Raw genomic sequence first — 12,026 nt, 5'->3', positions numbered from 1 at the left:
TTTTAATCAGGATGTGAGAGAACGACATGCAGACCAGAGATCCAATGAATCCATAGATGCAAAAGTTGCAGTACTGATTTTCCACAACTAGACTTTGTTTGCTGCACTTCATAAATACACAAGCTATGTTACTGAGTTACTGGGGGGAGAAAGAGTGAGAGCTTGAACTGGAGGGAAAGGGTGAAGAGTGGCAGGTTAATTGAGGGGGTGGGAGTTACAGCTTGAACTGTGAGAGAGGTGAGCCAGCCAAAACTGGGTTGGAGGAGAACAGTGCTATCTTCAACAGGTGGTGGTGGGGGGGGGGGGGGGAGCTGCAGTGGGGAGAAGGGGGAGAGTGTCAGAGGAGAGAATGTCACAGTGAACTGGGTCCAGAGGCAGTCATAGTAACTATTCAAACTATCAATGGAGTATCGAAGGAAGCAGAGTGACTGTTGAGAACTTTTGGGAAGTGATAGTTTGTTAAAATTTTAAAGGGGTTAAATTGTCTGACGCAAGGGTGCCCAATTTGAATTAAGTGGAGATTTAGCGCTTGCCGAGATGTACTGTTAAATCTTGCTGAATTGGGCAGTTAGAAAGAGAAAAAGTTGCAGGGCAGTTTTGGAGTGGGAATGCAGAATCCCGGTGGCAATTCTGGGGCGGGGGTGGGGGGGGGGGGGCGGTGGGAGGGGAGGTGCACTCTGGCTCTGGCTGTCGTGCCTGGGCACTAAAAGATAGAAGACACGAATAACCTCCCGAAAATACTAGGGGACCGAGGATCTAGCGAGAAGGGGGAACTGAGGGAAATCCTTATTAGTCAGGAAATGGTGTTAGGGAAATTGATGGGATTGAAGGCCAATAAATCCCCAGGGCCTGATAGTCTGCATCCCAGAGTATTTACGGAAGTGGCCCTAGAAATAGTAGATGCATTGGTGGTCATTTTCCAACATTCCATGGACTCTAATCAGTGTCTATGGATTGGAGGGTAGCTAATGTAACCCCACTTTTTAAAAAAGAAGGGAGAGAGAAAACAGGGAATTATAGACCGGTTAGCCTGACATCAGTAGTGGGGAAAATGCTGGAATCAATTATTAAAGATGTAATAGCAGCACATTTGGAAAGCAGTGACAGGATCAGTCCAAGTCAGCATGGATTTATGAAAGGGAAATCATGCTTGACAAATCTTCTAGAATTTTTTGAGGATGTAACTAGTAGAGTGGATAAGGGAGAACCAGTGGATATGGTGTATTTGGACTTTGAAAAGGCTTTTGACAAGGTCCCACATAAGAGATTAGTGTACAAAATTAAGGCACATGGTATTGGGGGTATGTATTGACGTGGATAGAGAACTGGTTGGCAGACAGGAAGCAAAGAGTGGGAATAAATGGGTCCTTTTCAGAATGGCAGGCAGTGACTAATGGGGTACCGCAAGGTTCAGTGCTGGGACCCCAGCTACTTACAATATACATTAATGATTTAGACGAAGGAGTTGAATGTAATATCTCCAAGTTTGCAGATGACACTAAGCTGGGTGGCAATGTGAGCTGCGAGGAGGATGCTAAGAGGCTGCAGGGTGACTTGGACAGGTTAGGTGAGTGGGCAAATGCATGACAGATGCAGTATAATGTGGATAAATGTGAGGTTATCCACTTTGGTGGCAAAAACAGGTAGGTAGATTATTATCTGAATGGTGACAGATTAGTAAAAGGGGAGGTGCAACGAGACCTGGGTGTCATGGTACGTCAGTCATTGAAAGTAGGCATGCAGGTACAGCAGGCAGTAAAGAAAGGCATGTTGGCCTTCATAGCGAGCGGATTTGAGTGTAGGAGCAGGGAGGTCTAGCTGCAGTTGTACAGAGCCTTGGTGAGACCACACCTTGAGTATTGTGTGCATTTTTGTTCTCCTAATCTGAGCAAGGACATTCTTGCTATTAAGGGAGTGCAGCGATTGTTCACCAGACTGATTCCCGGGATGGCAGGACTGACATATGAGGAAAGACTGGATCGGCTAGGCTTACATTCACTGGAATTTAGAAGAATGAGAGGGGATCTCATAGAAGCATATAAAATTCTGATGGGATTGGACAGGTTCGATGCAGGAAGAATGTTCCCGAGGTTGGGGAAGTCCAGAACCAGGGGTCACAATCTAAGGATAAGGGGTAAGCCATCTAGGCCCGAGATGAGGAGAAACTTTTTCACCCAGAGAATTGTGAACCTATGGAATTCTCTACCACAGAAAGTTGTTGAATCCAGTTCGTTAGATATATTCAAAAGGGAGTTAGATGTGGCCCTTAAGGCTAAAGGGATCAGGGGATATGGAGAGAAGGCAGGAATGGGGTACTGAAGTTGCATGATCAGCCATGATCACATTGAATGGTGGTGCAGGCTCGAAGGGCCGAATGGCCTACTGCTGCACCTATTTTCTATGTTTCTATGTTTCTATTAGCGCCTCCTGGAGGCGTTAGCGGGGCTATAAAAAGGGGCAATTTCGGTCCCTAAATGTCATGTTACTTTGCTTAAAAATCTATCAACTGTGAAGTATAAAGGTGCTTAATAATAACCAGATTGTACCATTTTAACGTACAAATTCAACACTTTCTGCATGAGCATGAGCCAACAAGATTTGAATTTTCCTCTTCAAGCTTTCATTTATTTACTTTTTTTCCTCCAACACAATTGAAGGAATGTTGGATAGCCCTACAGTTTAAGTCACAAAGCCCCAGTTACTAATTCTCTTCACACATCATAGGATTATAATCTTGAGTTGTCCTCTTTTATGGAGCTGTTTTTAAAGCTGCTCAACAGTATTTGCTAGTTTTCTAGGTTGTTATGTAAGATTCTACCAATTATTTACATTTAGTAAATATAATGTGATAAGACATAGTAACGATATTTTGAGCCATAATCAGAGCACCAATATTTCACCACTTTCACTCCACGAGTCCAATAGTAGACCCTTGAAAACTGGGCATAGGATCATAAATGGAATCTCTTTGGTTGGTTACTACTACACATTTCTATTATCCTTTGGGTGAAATCATTTTGCCTGACAATAATGTTGGGAAATCTTGAGTTTACAATTACAGTGGATCTGAGCTGAAATTACACAATATGGTCACATTGGATTTTTTTTTACTTTACAGTGTACATCTTGGTTTCTTACTTGTTGGGCTTCCTAAATTGAGCCCACAATGTTACAGTAATACACCAGAGAGTATCAATAAAGTGTGACAGGTTATTCAGAACAATGGCATCAAGCGCTCTTCCACTGGACTGACTGACTGCATGGATCAAATGATTTACTGAAGCACTTTCCCCCCCCATTTTCTTCTTTGTGCTCTAGCTTCTGACAGTGATTACATTATAGGAGCCATAATTGGGGCAATTCTGGTAGCAATGGTCATTGGAGCTATTGTCTGGGTGGTTACAAACAAGAAAAAGAAAAATGTGGAAAAAGATACTGAACTTCAGTAAGTATTATTTTCACTTCTGTGTTATGCGTAATGTTTTAGATTTCATGCTGCAGGAATGCGTTTTTATCTCCCGTTTTTGTCATCTGTACTCGACTCTTAATAGCAGAGGGAAAAGCACTAGAAGTTGTCCTCTCCTGCGTCCTTGCCTAGACCTTTTGATTGTCCAGGAACATCCCACAAATAATCCCCATCTGTACCTAGTGAGCTAATCTGACCCAGGTAACTGCCAGCTACTACAAATGGCCTAGGTTCCAACAAGGTGCGAGGAGCTCATGGACTTCCTTGTCACCGACATAGAGACCATCTGCCTCTGCTGCTTCACTCCCTTCCCCTAGCCCACTGGGTAAAACTTTCTCTAAGATCCCCCCCTGCCCTAGTCCTGAACTCGCATCTTTCTCTAATTTCTCAAATATCTTCCCTCATGTCCTCCACGAGCTCATTTTGTCCATGAGACCTGCCCCCCTGCTCCCTCGATCCTATTCCCACTAAACTGCTGACCACTTCCCTTCCTGGCCCCCATGTTAGCTGATATTGTTATTGTTAATCCTCAGCTACTGCCCCCCCCCTCCTCATGAAATCTGCCAATATCAGCCTTCTCCTCCCAAAAAAAGCTTGACCCCACTGTCCTTGCAAACTACTGCCCCGTCTCCAATCTCTCTTTCCTCCCCAAAGCCGTTGAACGTGTTGTTGGCTCCCAAATCTGTGCCCATTTTTCCTGGAGCTCCATGTTTGAATCCCTCTAATCAAGTTTCCACCCGTGCCACAGTATGGAAGCGGCTCTTATCAAAGTCACAAATGACATCCTATGTGACCGTGACCGTGGTAACCCATCCCTCATCGCCTTTCCCGACCTGTCTGCAGCCTTTGACACGGTTGACCATTCCATCCTCCTCCCCTCTGTCATCCAGCTGGGTGAGACTGCACCTACCTGGCTCCATTCTTATCTATCCAGTCATACTCCAATTGAATATTGGGAAGACTGAAGCCATTGTTTTTAGTCCCTGCCACAAACTCCATTCCCTAGTCACTGACTCCATCCCTCTCCCCAACTTCTATCTGAGGCTGAACCACACTGTTCGCAACCTTGGTGTCATATTTGACCCTGAAATGAGCTTTCGACCACATATCCACAGCATAACTGAGACCGCTTATTTCCACCTCCGTAACATCGCCCGTCTCCGCCCCTGCCTCAGCTCATCCGCTGCTGAAGCCCTCATCCATGCCTTTATTACCTCTAGACTTGACTATTCCAATGCACTCCTGGCTGGCCTCCCACATTCTACCCTACTTAAACTAGAGGTAATCCAAAACTTGGCTGCCCGTGTCCTAACTCGCACAAGTCCCGCACACCCAGTACCCCTATGCTCGACGATCTACATTGGCTTCCTGTTAAACAATGCCTCGATTTCAAAATGCTCATCCTTATTTTCAAATCTCTCCATGGCCTTGCCCCTCCTTATCTCTGTTATCTTCTCCAGCCCTACAACACCGCCCCGCCCCCCAAGATGTCTGCGCTCCTCTAATTCTGCCCTCTTGAGCATCCCTGATTATAATCGCTCAACCATTGGTGGGCGTGCCTTCTGTTGCCGAGGCCCGAAACTCCGGAACTCCCTGCATAAACCTCGTCGCCTGTCTACTTTACTTTCCTCTTTCAAGACACTCCTTAAAACCTACCTTTTTGACCAAGCTTTTGGTCATCTGCGCTAATTTCTACTTATGCGGCTCGGTATCAAATTTTTTATCTCATAATACTCCTGTGTAGGACACTGTGACATTTCAGGCGCTATATAAATACATGTTGTTGTTGTAATAGCCAGAGAATCACCTGCAATGGCTTCTCTTCCCGCTCCTGCACTGTTACCTCTGGACTCTCCAAAGGTCTGTCTTTGGCCCCCTCCTATTTCTCTTTAACATGCTGTCCCTTGGCAAAGTCATCCGAAAAGACGACGTCAGGTTCCACACGTATGCTGATGAAACGCAGCATTAACCTCTCCTACTCTACTCCAACAATCCTAACAATAATAATTAAAAACTAAATCTAATTAATTAAATACATTAGAGAAGGCAGGGGCAGACAATGTGTCACTGCTGCAACATGTGGGAGCTGGTGGACGCCATTGAGGTCCATCACGACCACATCTGCAGCAAGTGTCTGCAGCTCGAGGAACTCCTGCTCCACATTGATGAGCTGGAATCCGAGCTGCAGACACTACGACACATCAGGGAGGGGGAAAATTACCTGGACGCCACAATCCAGGAGCTAGTCACACCAATTAAATTAATTAATTTAAATTCGATCTGTGGTCAGGGACAGGATGGTGTGACTACGAGTGAGGAAGGTATGGGGACTCAGGATGGAGTGATGGAGGAGACTCAGCCCTTGCTCTTGTCCAACAAGTTTGAGGCTCTTACTCCCTGTGTGGATGAGAGCAGGGACTGCAGGGAGGATGAGCAAACTGACCACAGCACCATGATACAGGGGGCCATTCAAGTGGGGGGATTAAAAAGATACGCTGTAGTGGCAGGGGACAGTATCATTAGGGGAATAGATACTGTTCTCCACAGCCGAGAGTATGAGTCCCGAAGGCTGTGTTGCCTACCCGGTGCCAGGGATAAGGACATCTCTTCTGGGCCATTTGGCCCCTCGAGCCTGCTCCACCAATCAATAAGATCATGGCTGATCTGATCATGGACTCAGCTCCACTTTCCTGCCCGCTCCCCATAACCCTTTACTCCCTTATCGCTCAAAAATCTACCTATCTCCGCCTTAAATATATTCAATGACCCAGTCTCCACAGCTCTCTGGGGCAGAGAATTCCTTAGATTTACAACCCTCTGAGAGAAGAAATTTCTCCTCATCTCAGTTTTAAATGGCTGGCCTCTTATTCCAAGACTATGTTTCATAGCTTTGGTTTTCCCTATGAGTGGAAATATCCTCTCTGCATCCATCTTGTCGAGCCCACTCATTATCTTTAAGCTTCAATAAGATCACCTCTCATTCTTCTGAACTCTGATGTGTATAGGCCCAACCTACTCTCATTAGTCAAACCCCTCATCTCCAGAATCAACCTAGTGAACCTTCTCTGAAAGCCTCCAATGCAAGTATATCCTTCCTTAAATACGGAGATCAAAACTCTAAGCAGTACTCCAGGTTTGGCCTCACCAATACCCTTGTATAGTTATAGCAGGACTTCTATGCTTTTATACTCTATCCCCTTTGCAATAAAGGCCAACATTCCATTTGCCTTCCTAATTACTTGCTGTACCTGCATACTAACTTTTTGTGTTTCATGCAAAAGGACCCCCAGGTCTCGCTGTACTGCAGCACTTTGCAATTTTCTCTATTTAAATTATAATTTGCTTTTCTATTATTTCTGCCAAAGTGGATAACCTCACATTTTCCCAAATTGTAGTCCATCTACCAAATTTTTGCCCACTCACTTAGCCTGTCTATATTCCTTTGCAGATTTTTTGTGTCCTGCTCACAATTTGCTTTCCCACCCATCTTTGTATCATCAGCAAACCTGGCGACATTACACTCGGTCCCTTCATCCAAGTCATTAATATAGATTGTAAATAGTTGAGGACCCAGCACCGATCCCTGCGGCATCCCAGTAGTCACTGTTTGCCAACCGGAAAATGACCCATTATTATCTCGACTCTCTGTTTTCTGTTAGTTAGCCAATCCTCTATCCATGCTAATATATTACCCCCAACCCCGTGAGCTTTTATCTTGTGCAGTAACCTCTTATGTGGCACCTTATCGAATGCCTTCTGGAAATCCAAATACACCACATCTGCTGGTTCCCCCCTATCCACCATGCTCAATACATCCTCAAAGAACTCCAGCAAATTTGTCAAACATGATTTCCCTTTCATAAAGCCATGCTGACACTATTTGATTGAATCATGCTTTTCCAAATGTCCTGCTATTGATCCTTAATAATGGACTCCAGCATTTTCCCAATGACAGATGTTAGGCTAACTGATCTATAGTTTCCTGCTTTTTGTTTGCCTCCTTTTTTAAATAGGGGCGGTACATTTGCAGTTTTCCAATCTGCTGGGACCGCTCCAGAATCCAAGGAATTTTGGTAGATTACAACCAATGCATCCACTATCTGTGCAGCCACTTCTCTTAAGACCCTAGGATGTAAGGCATCAGGTCTAGGGGACTTGTCCACCTTTAGCCCCATTATTTTACCTAGTACTACTTCATTAGTGACAGTGATTGTATTACGTTTTTCCCTCCCTGTAGCCCCTTGATTATCCACTATTGTGATGTTTTTAGTGTCTTCTACCGTGAAGACCGATACAAAATATTTGTTTAATGTCTCTGCCATTTCCCTGTTCTCCATTATTAATTCTCCAGTCTCATCCTCCAGGGGACCAACATTTATTTTAGCCACTCTTTTCCTTTTTATGTACCTGTAGAAACTCTTACTCTCTATTTTTATATTTTGTACTAGTTTACTTTCATAATCTATCTTCCCTCTCAATCATTTTTTTAGTCGTTCTGTGCTGGCTTTTAAAAGTTTCCCAATCCTCTGGCCACCCACTAGTCTTGGCCACATTGTATGCCTTTGTTTTCAATTTGATACCCTCCCTTATTTCCTTAGTTAGCCATGGATGGTTATCCCTTCTCTTACAGTCTTTCCTTTTCATTGGGATATATTTTTTTGTTGCGAGTTATGAAATATCTCCTTAAATGTCTGCCACTGTTCATCAACCGTCCCATTCTTTAGTCTATTTTCCCAGTCCACTTTAGCCAACTCTGCCCTCATACCTTTGTAGTCTCGTTTATTTAAGTTTAGGACCCTGGTTTGAGAACCAACTTTCTCACCCTCCAACTGATTTGAAAACAAGGATGAGAATTTTAAAATCAAAGAGTTGATTAACCAGGAACCAATGTAGAGCAGCGAGCACAGGGGTGATGGGTGAGTGGGACTTGGTGTAAATGAGGACACGAGCAGCAGAGTTTTGAATGACCTCATGGACGGAGCGGATATATGGTCAGAAGCTCATCTCGGGGTCAAATATGACACCAGCTTGCCAGGGAGAGGGATGGAGTCGGTAGCTAGGGAACAGAGTTTATGGTGGGGACAGAAGACAATGGCTTCAGTCTTCCCAATATTTAGATGGAGGAAATTTCTGCTCATCCAGTACTGGATGTCCGTCAAGCAATATGACAATTTCGAGACAGTGGAGAATCGAGAGAGTTGAGGTAGAGCTGGGATGGAGTCAGTGGCTCAGGAACAGAGTTTGTGCCGAGGGTTGAAGATAATATCTTCCATCTTCCCAATATTTAGTTGGAGGAAATTTCTGCTCATGCAGTACTGGATGTTGGACAAACAGTTGAGGGGCCGAGAGAGGTGGTGGTGAGGTAAAGCTAGGTGTCTCGTTCCTCCTTTAAATCTCTCCTTAAAACTTATCTCTTTGATCAAGCTTTTGGTTATCTGCTCTAATATATCCTTATGTGGCTTGGTGTCAAATTTTGTTTGATAACGCTCCTGTGAAACACCTTAGGATGTTTTACTACATTAGAGGTGCTAATATAGGACTGTAGCGGTTCAAGTAGGTGGCTCACCACCATCTTCTCAAGGGCCATTAGGGATGGGCAATAAATGCTGGCCTTGCCAGCAAAGCCCACATTCTGTGAATGAATAAAAATATATATATAAATGCAAGTTGTTGTTGAAAGTTCCCCAGGGATAGGGAGGGCAAAATCTGCCAAGATTCTTGCTTTGGTTCACTGGAATGAGCACATGCATGGATGTTTGTTGACCAAACCATGCTCCTGTAGCCTGCTGACACTCGCTATCTGTGTAGGCTCATACCTGAAGATGATGAACTAGACAAGAACCAGAGGGCAACTGTTGCCCATGGGACTTTACTCCAGACACAACCAATACCTTTAGATTGGATTCAAATGAAGAAAATCAGAGAGGAAAAAAGAAGTTGCTTGTTATTCTGCATTTTTCAATCACATAGACAACATGGCATGGCTGTTAGGAATATCATAACTGTTCATTGTTTTTCTTTTCTCAAGGGTCAAACAAGAAGCCAGGAAAACATCCTCTGTGTATGTGGCTGCCCCCATAGATGATGGTCCAGCAGCATCCGCAAACCCAAATGATGCTCAGTTGCCAGAGGCAGGCCAGAATAGCCTGGAGGCATCTGATGTGCATGAACCTCTAACTGAAGCTCCACTGTTGGGTGAAAATGCTGTTCCCTCTGGCACTAAAAAAGCAGCAAATAAAGCGACTGAGGGAGATGGTCCACAGGCCATTTAGGTTACCCTTCCACAAAACCAGTCTACTACTCTAGCAGTATCAGAATCTGAAGCTATCATTTTACACATAAGTAGAAGAACTTTCATGATGGCTTTTTACACACCAACGTATTTTATATTACAATACAAGCCTATTATTGGGAGTGGCGCTGTGGCAATTAACTCATTTTCCTTTAGTTGAAACTCCAATTGCAAGTAATGTGTCCAGGCCCAAAAACTAAATTAATCGCCCCACCTCAAACACCATAAAGTGTTAAGTGGGTGTAAAACTGCCCCAGGGTATATTTTGCTTCTGTGTAAAGTTAAAAAAAAACTTTTATTAAACTACTATAAACCTTCCCAAATTAGTAAAACAGTTTTTCTTTAACTTTATACGCAGGGCAAAATATACTCCTCCAATGATCCAAGTGCCAGATATCCACTAATCCATATGATTAGTTTGTTGCCTGACTTTCCCAGCCCAAAGACTAAATCACAACAATGGTGTTGTAATTAGAATTTTAAATTTGACTAACTCATAGGGTCAGTGGTGGGGATGCTCCAATTGGCCTCAGCATCCATCAACCAAGGAGGGAAAATTTAATCCTAATTCCTGTTCCTAATCATTGTCCAAAGATCCGTATTTTGATGTCAATTGAGAAGAGGATTAGACTTGGCTGTAATCCCACTGCAGTCGAATAACCCGCTGACATTCACTGACTAGATTTATACAGGAAGAATGGTTATTCCGGTGAGGTATTGCAGGGCTGCCACTAATCACAGAACATTACCCCGGCAAGTGTCTTTAGGAGAGGAGGAAAGAAAATTAAATAATAACCAAAAAAAGGCCTTTGTGACATGAAGCTTTGTTGAAACTGCCCAGACTTATTTCATATGGAACCTTACATCCAGCATGGACAGAAAGGTTCATCCTATCAGTCTGGTCTGGAGTCAAATTCAGGCTCCAATGATGAAATTACACTATCCTTAAAACCCACTACCTAGTATTTGTGAATGTTCCTGTTTAAGCAAGTATTCTAATTGATAGGGTGCCTATTAAATAGCGTGTATGTATTATGTATATATGGAGTAAACACCAATGAGGAATGGATTATTGAAGAACCAGTGCCTCATGGGGTAAAAATTACACACCTGGTGCATGCCAGAAGCATATATTATGAAATTGTGCTCAGCAATATTTCATCCAACATCATTAATGAATGGAAAATCATGAGCTGGGTTTTCAAGATATCAGCGGCCTGTTTCTGTGCTGTGTGTGTAAATCTGTGTGTGATGTGCGCTCCTTGCCTGTGTCGGGAATGCAGAAAGCCAGTTAATGCAACAGCAGAAAGTGGTTCCTGAATATGGAATTAAGGTTACTGTAGGTGAGTCTTTTAAAAGAGAATTAAACTCTGAAAGAAAAATATTAAGGGGTACAAGGAAAGAATATAGTAATTGGATTGGAATAGATAGCTCCAGTGTAGATCTAGCACTGGCACAGATAGCTGAAATGTCTTTTGCTGTGCTGAAATCCTTATGGTCTCCCAAATTTTTTAACATCACCTCACTAATCAAATTGTTCATCAAAGTTATATTGTCATATCTTACTGCATTTTATAATCAGCGTCATTTAAAAAACATTTTCTATTTGACTAATAGGTCTCTCCGAGTAGCTATATGTAAGCTAAAAGCAGCTCAAGCCCATGGATCCTCAGTGACTCAATATCTTCGGAAAAGAAGAGAAACCTTTAGTTTATAATATTGTCACCTATGTAATTTTTTAAAAGGAAGTACATTTTGTACATAACATTTTTTCCATGGTTTAAGGAATCTAAAATGGAGATAAAATCATCTAATAATACAGGCCTGGTTCCAGGTGATGCAGTCTTGTGACACAGACTGAAATGTTTTTTGAAAACAGTCTTGAAAAAATATGGCTCCTTTATCAAAATTTATAATAGATATGCTATTAAATCAGCTGTGCTCCTGTATCTATGTAACTTTTATAAACCTTATTAAATAATGCACTGATCCTATATCTGTATAAATGGCATATGTACACACACGCACATACAAGAGCAGAAGTAGAATGATGTGTGAAGTGCTTAAATTAATAACAGGAGATGGTTAAATGGCTGAAGTGATGTTAACATGAGACGATACAAAGAGCAGTATAAATGAAATTGAAGATATTTAAGGGACACAGAGAATGTGCAAGTAATTGATGGGGTGGTAGTGGGTTGGTGGGGTGGTGGGGTTGACAGTAAGGCAGGTATGAAATGGAAACAGAAAAGGCAGGTAAAATGGAAC

At 43.0% G+C, this 12,026-nt stretch overlaps 1 protein-coding gene across 1 annotated transcript in view; it reads left to right on the top strand.

Moving 5' to 3' along the window:
• LOC139266086 (V-set and immunoglobulin domain-containing protein 1-like) overlaps window positions 1-11,736 on the top strand; it is a 40,900-nt gene extending 29,164 nt beyond the window's left edge. The window contains exons 7-8 of the mRNA XM_070883938.1: window positions 3,319-3,445; window positions 9,495-11,736. Of these exons, the coding sequence (XP_070740039.1) occupies window positions 3,319-3,445; window positions 9,495-9,738 (371 nt within the window). The 3' untranslated portion in view covers window positions 9,739-11,736. The remainder of the gene's footprint in view (window positions 1-3,318; window positions 3,446-9,494) is intronic.
• Window positions 11,737-12,026: the final 290 nt, after the last annotated feature.

The sequence above is a fragment of the Pristiophorus japonicus genome, chromosome 6 (assembly GCF_044704955.1).
Source record: "Pristiophorus japonicus isolate sPriJap1 chromosome 6, sPriJap1.hap1, whole genome shotgun sequence".
Lineage (NCBI taxonomy): Eukaryota > Metazoa > Chordata > Chondrichthyes > Pristiophoridae > Pristiophorus > Pristiophorus japonicus.
The sequence above is the reverse complement of the archived record's forward strand: the minus strand, read 5'-3'. Positions and strand labels throughout refer to the sequence as shown.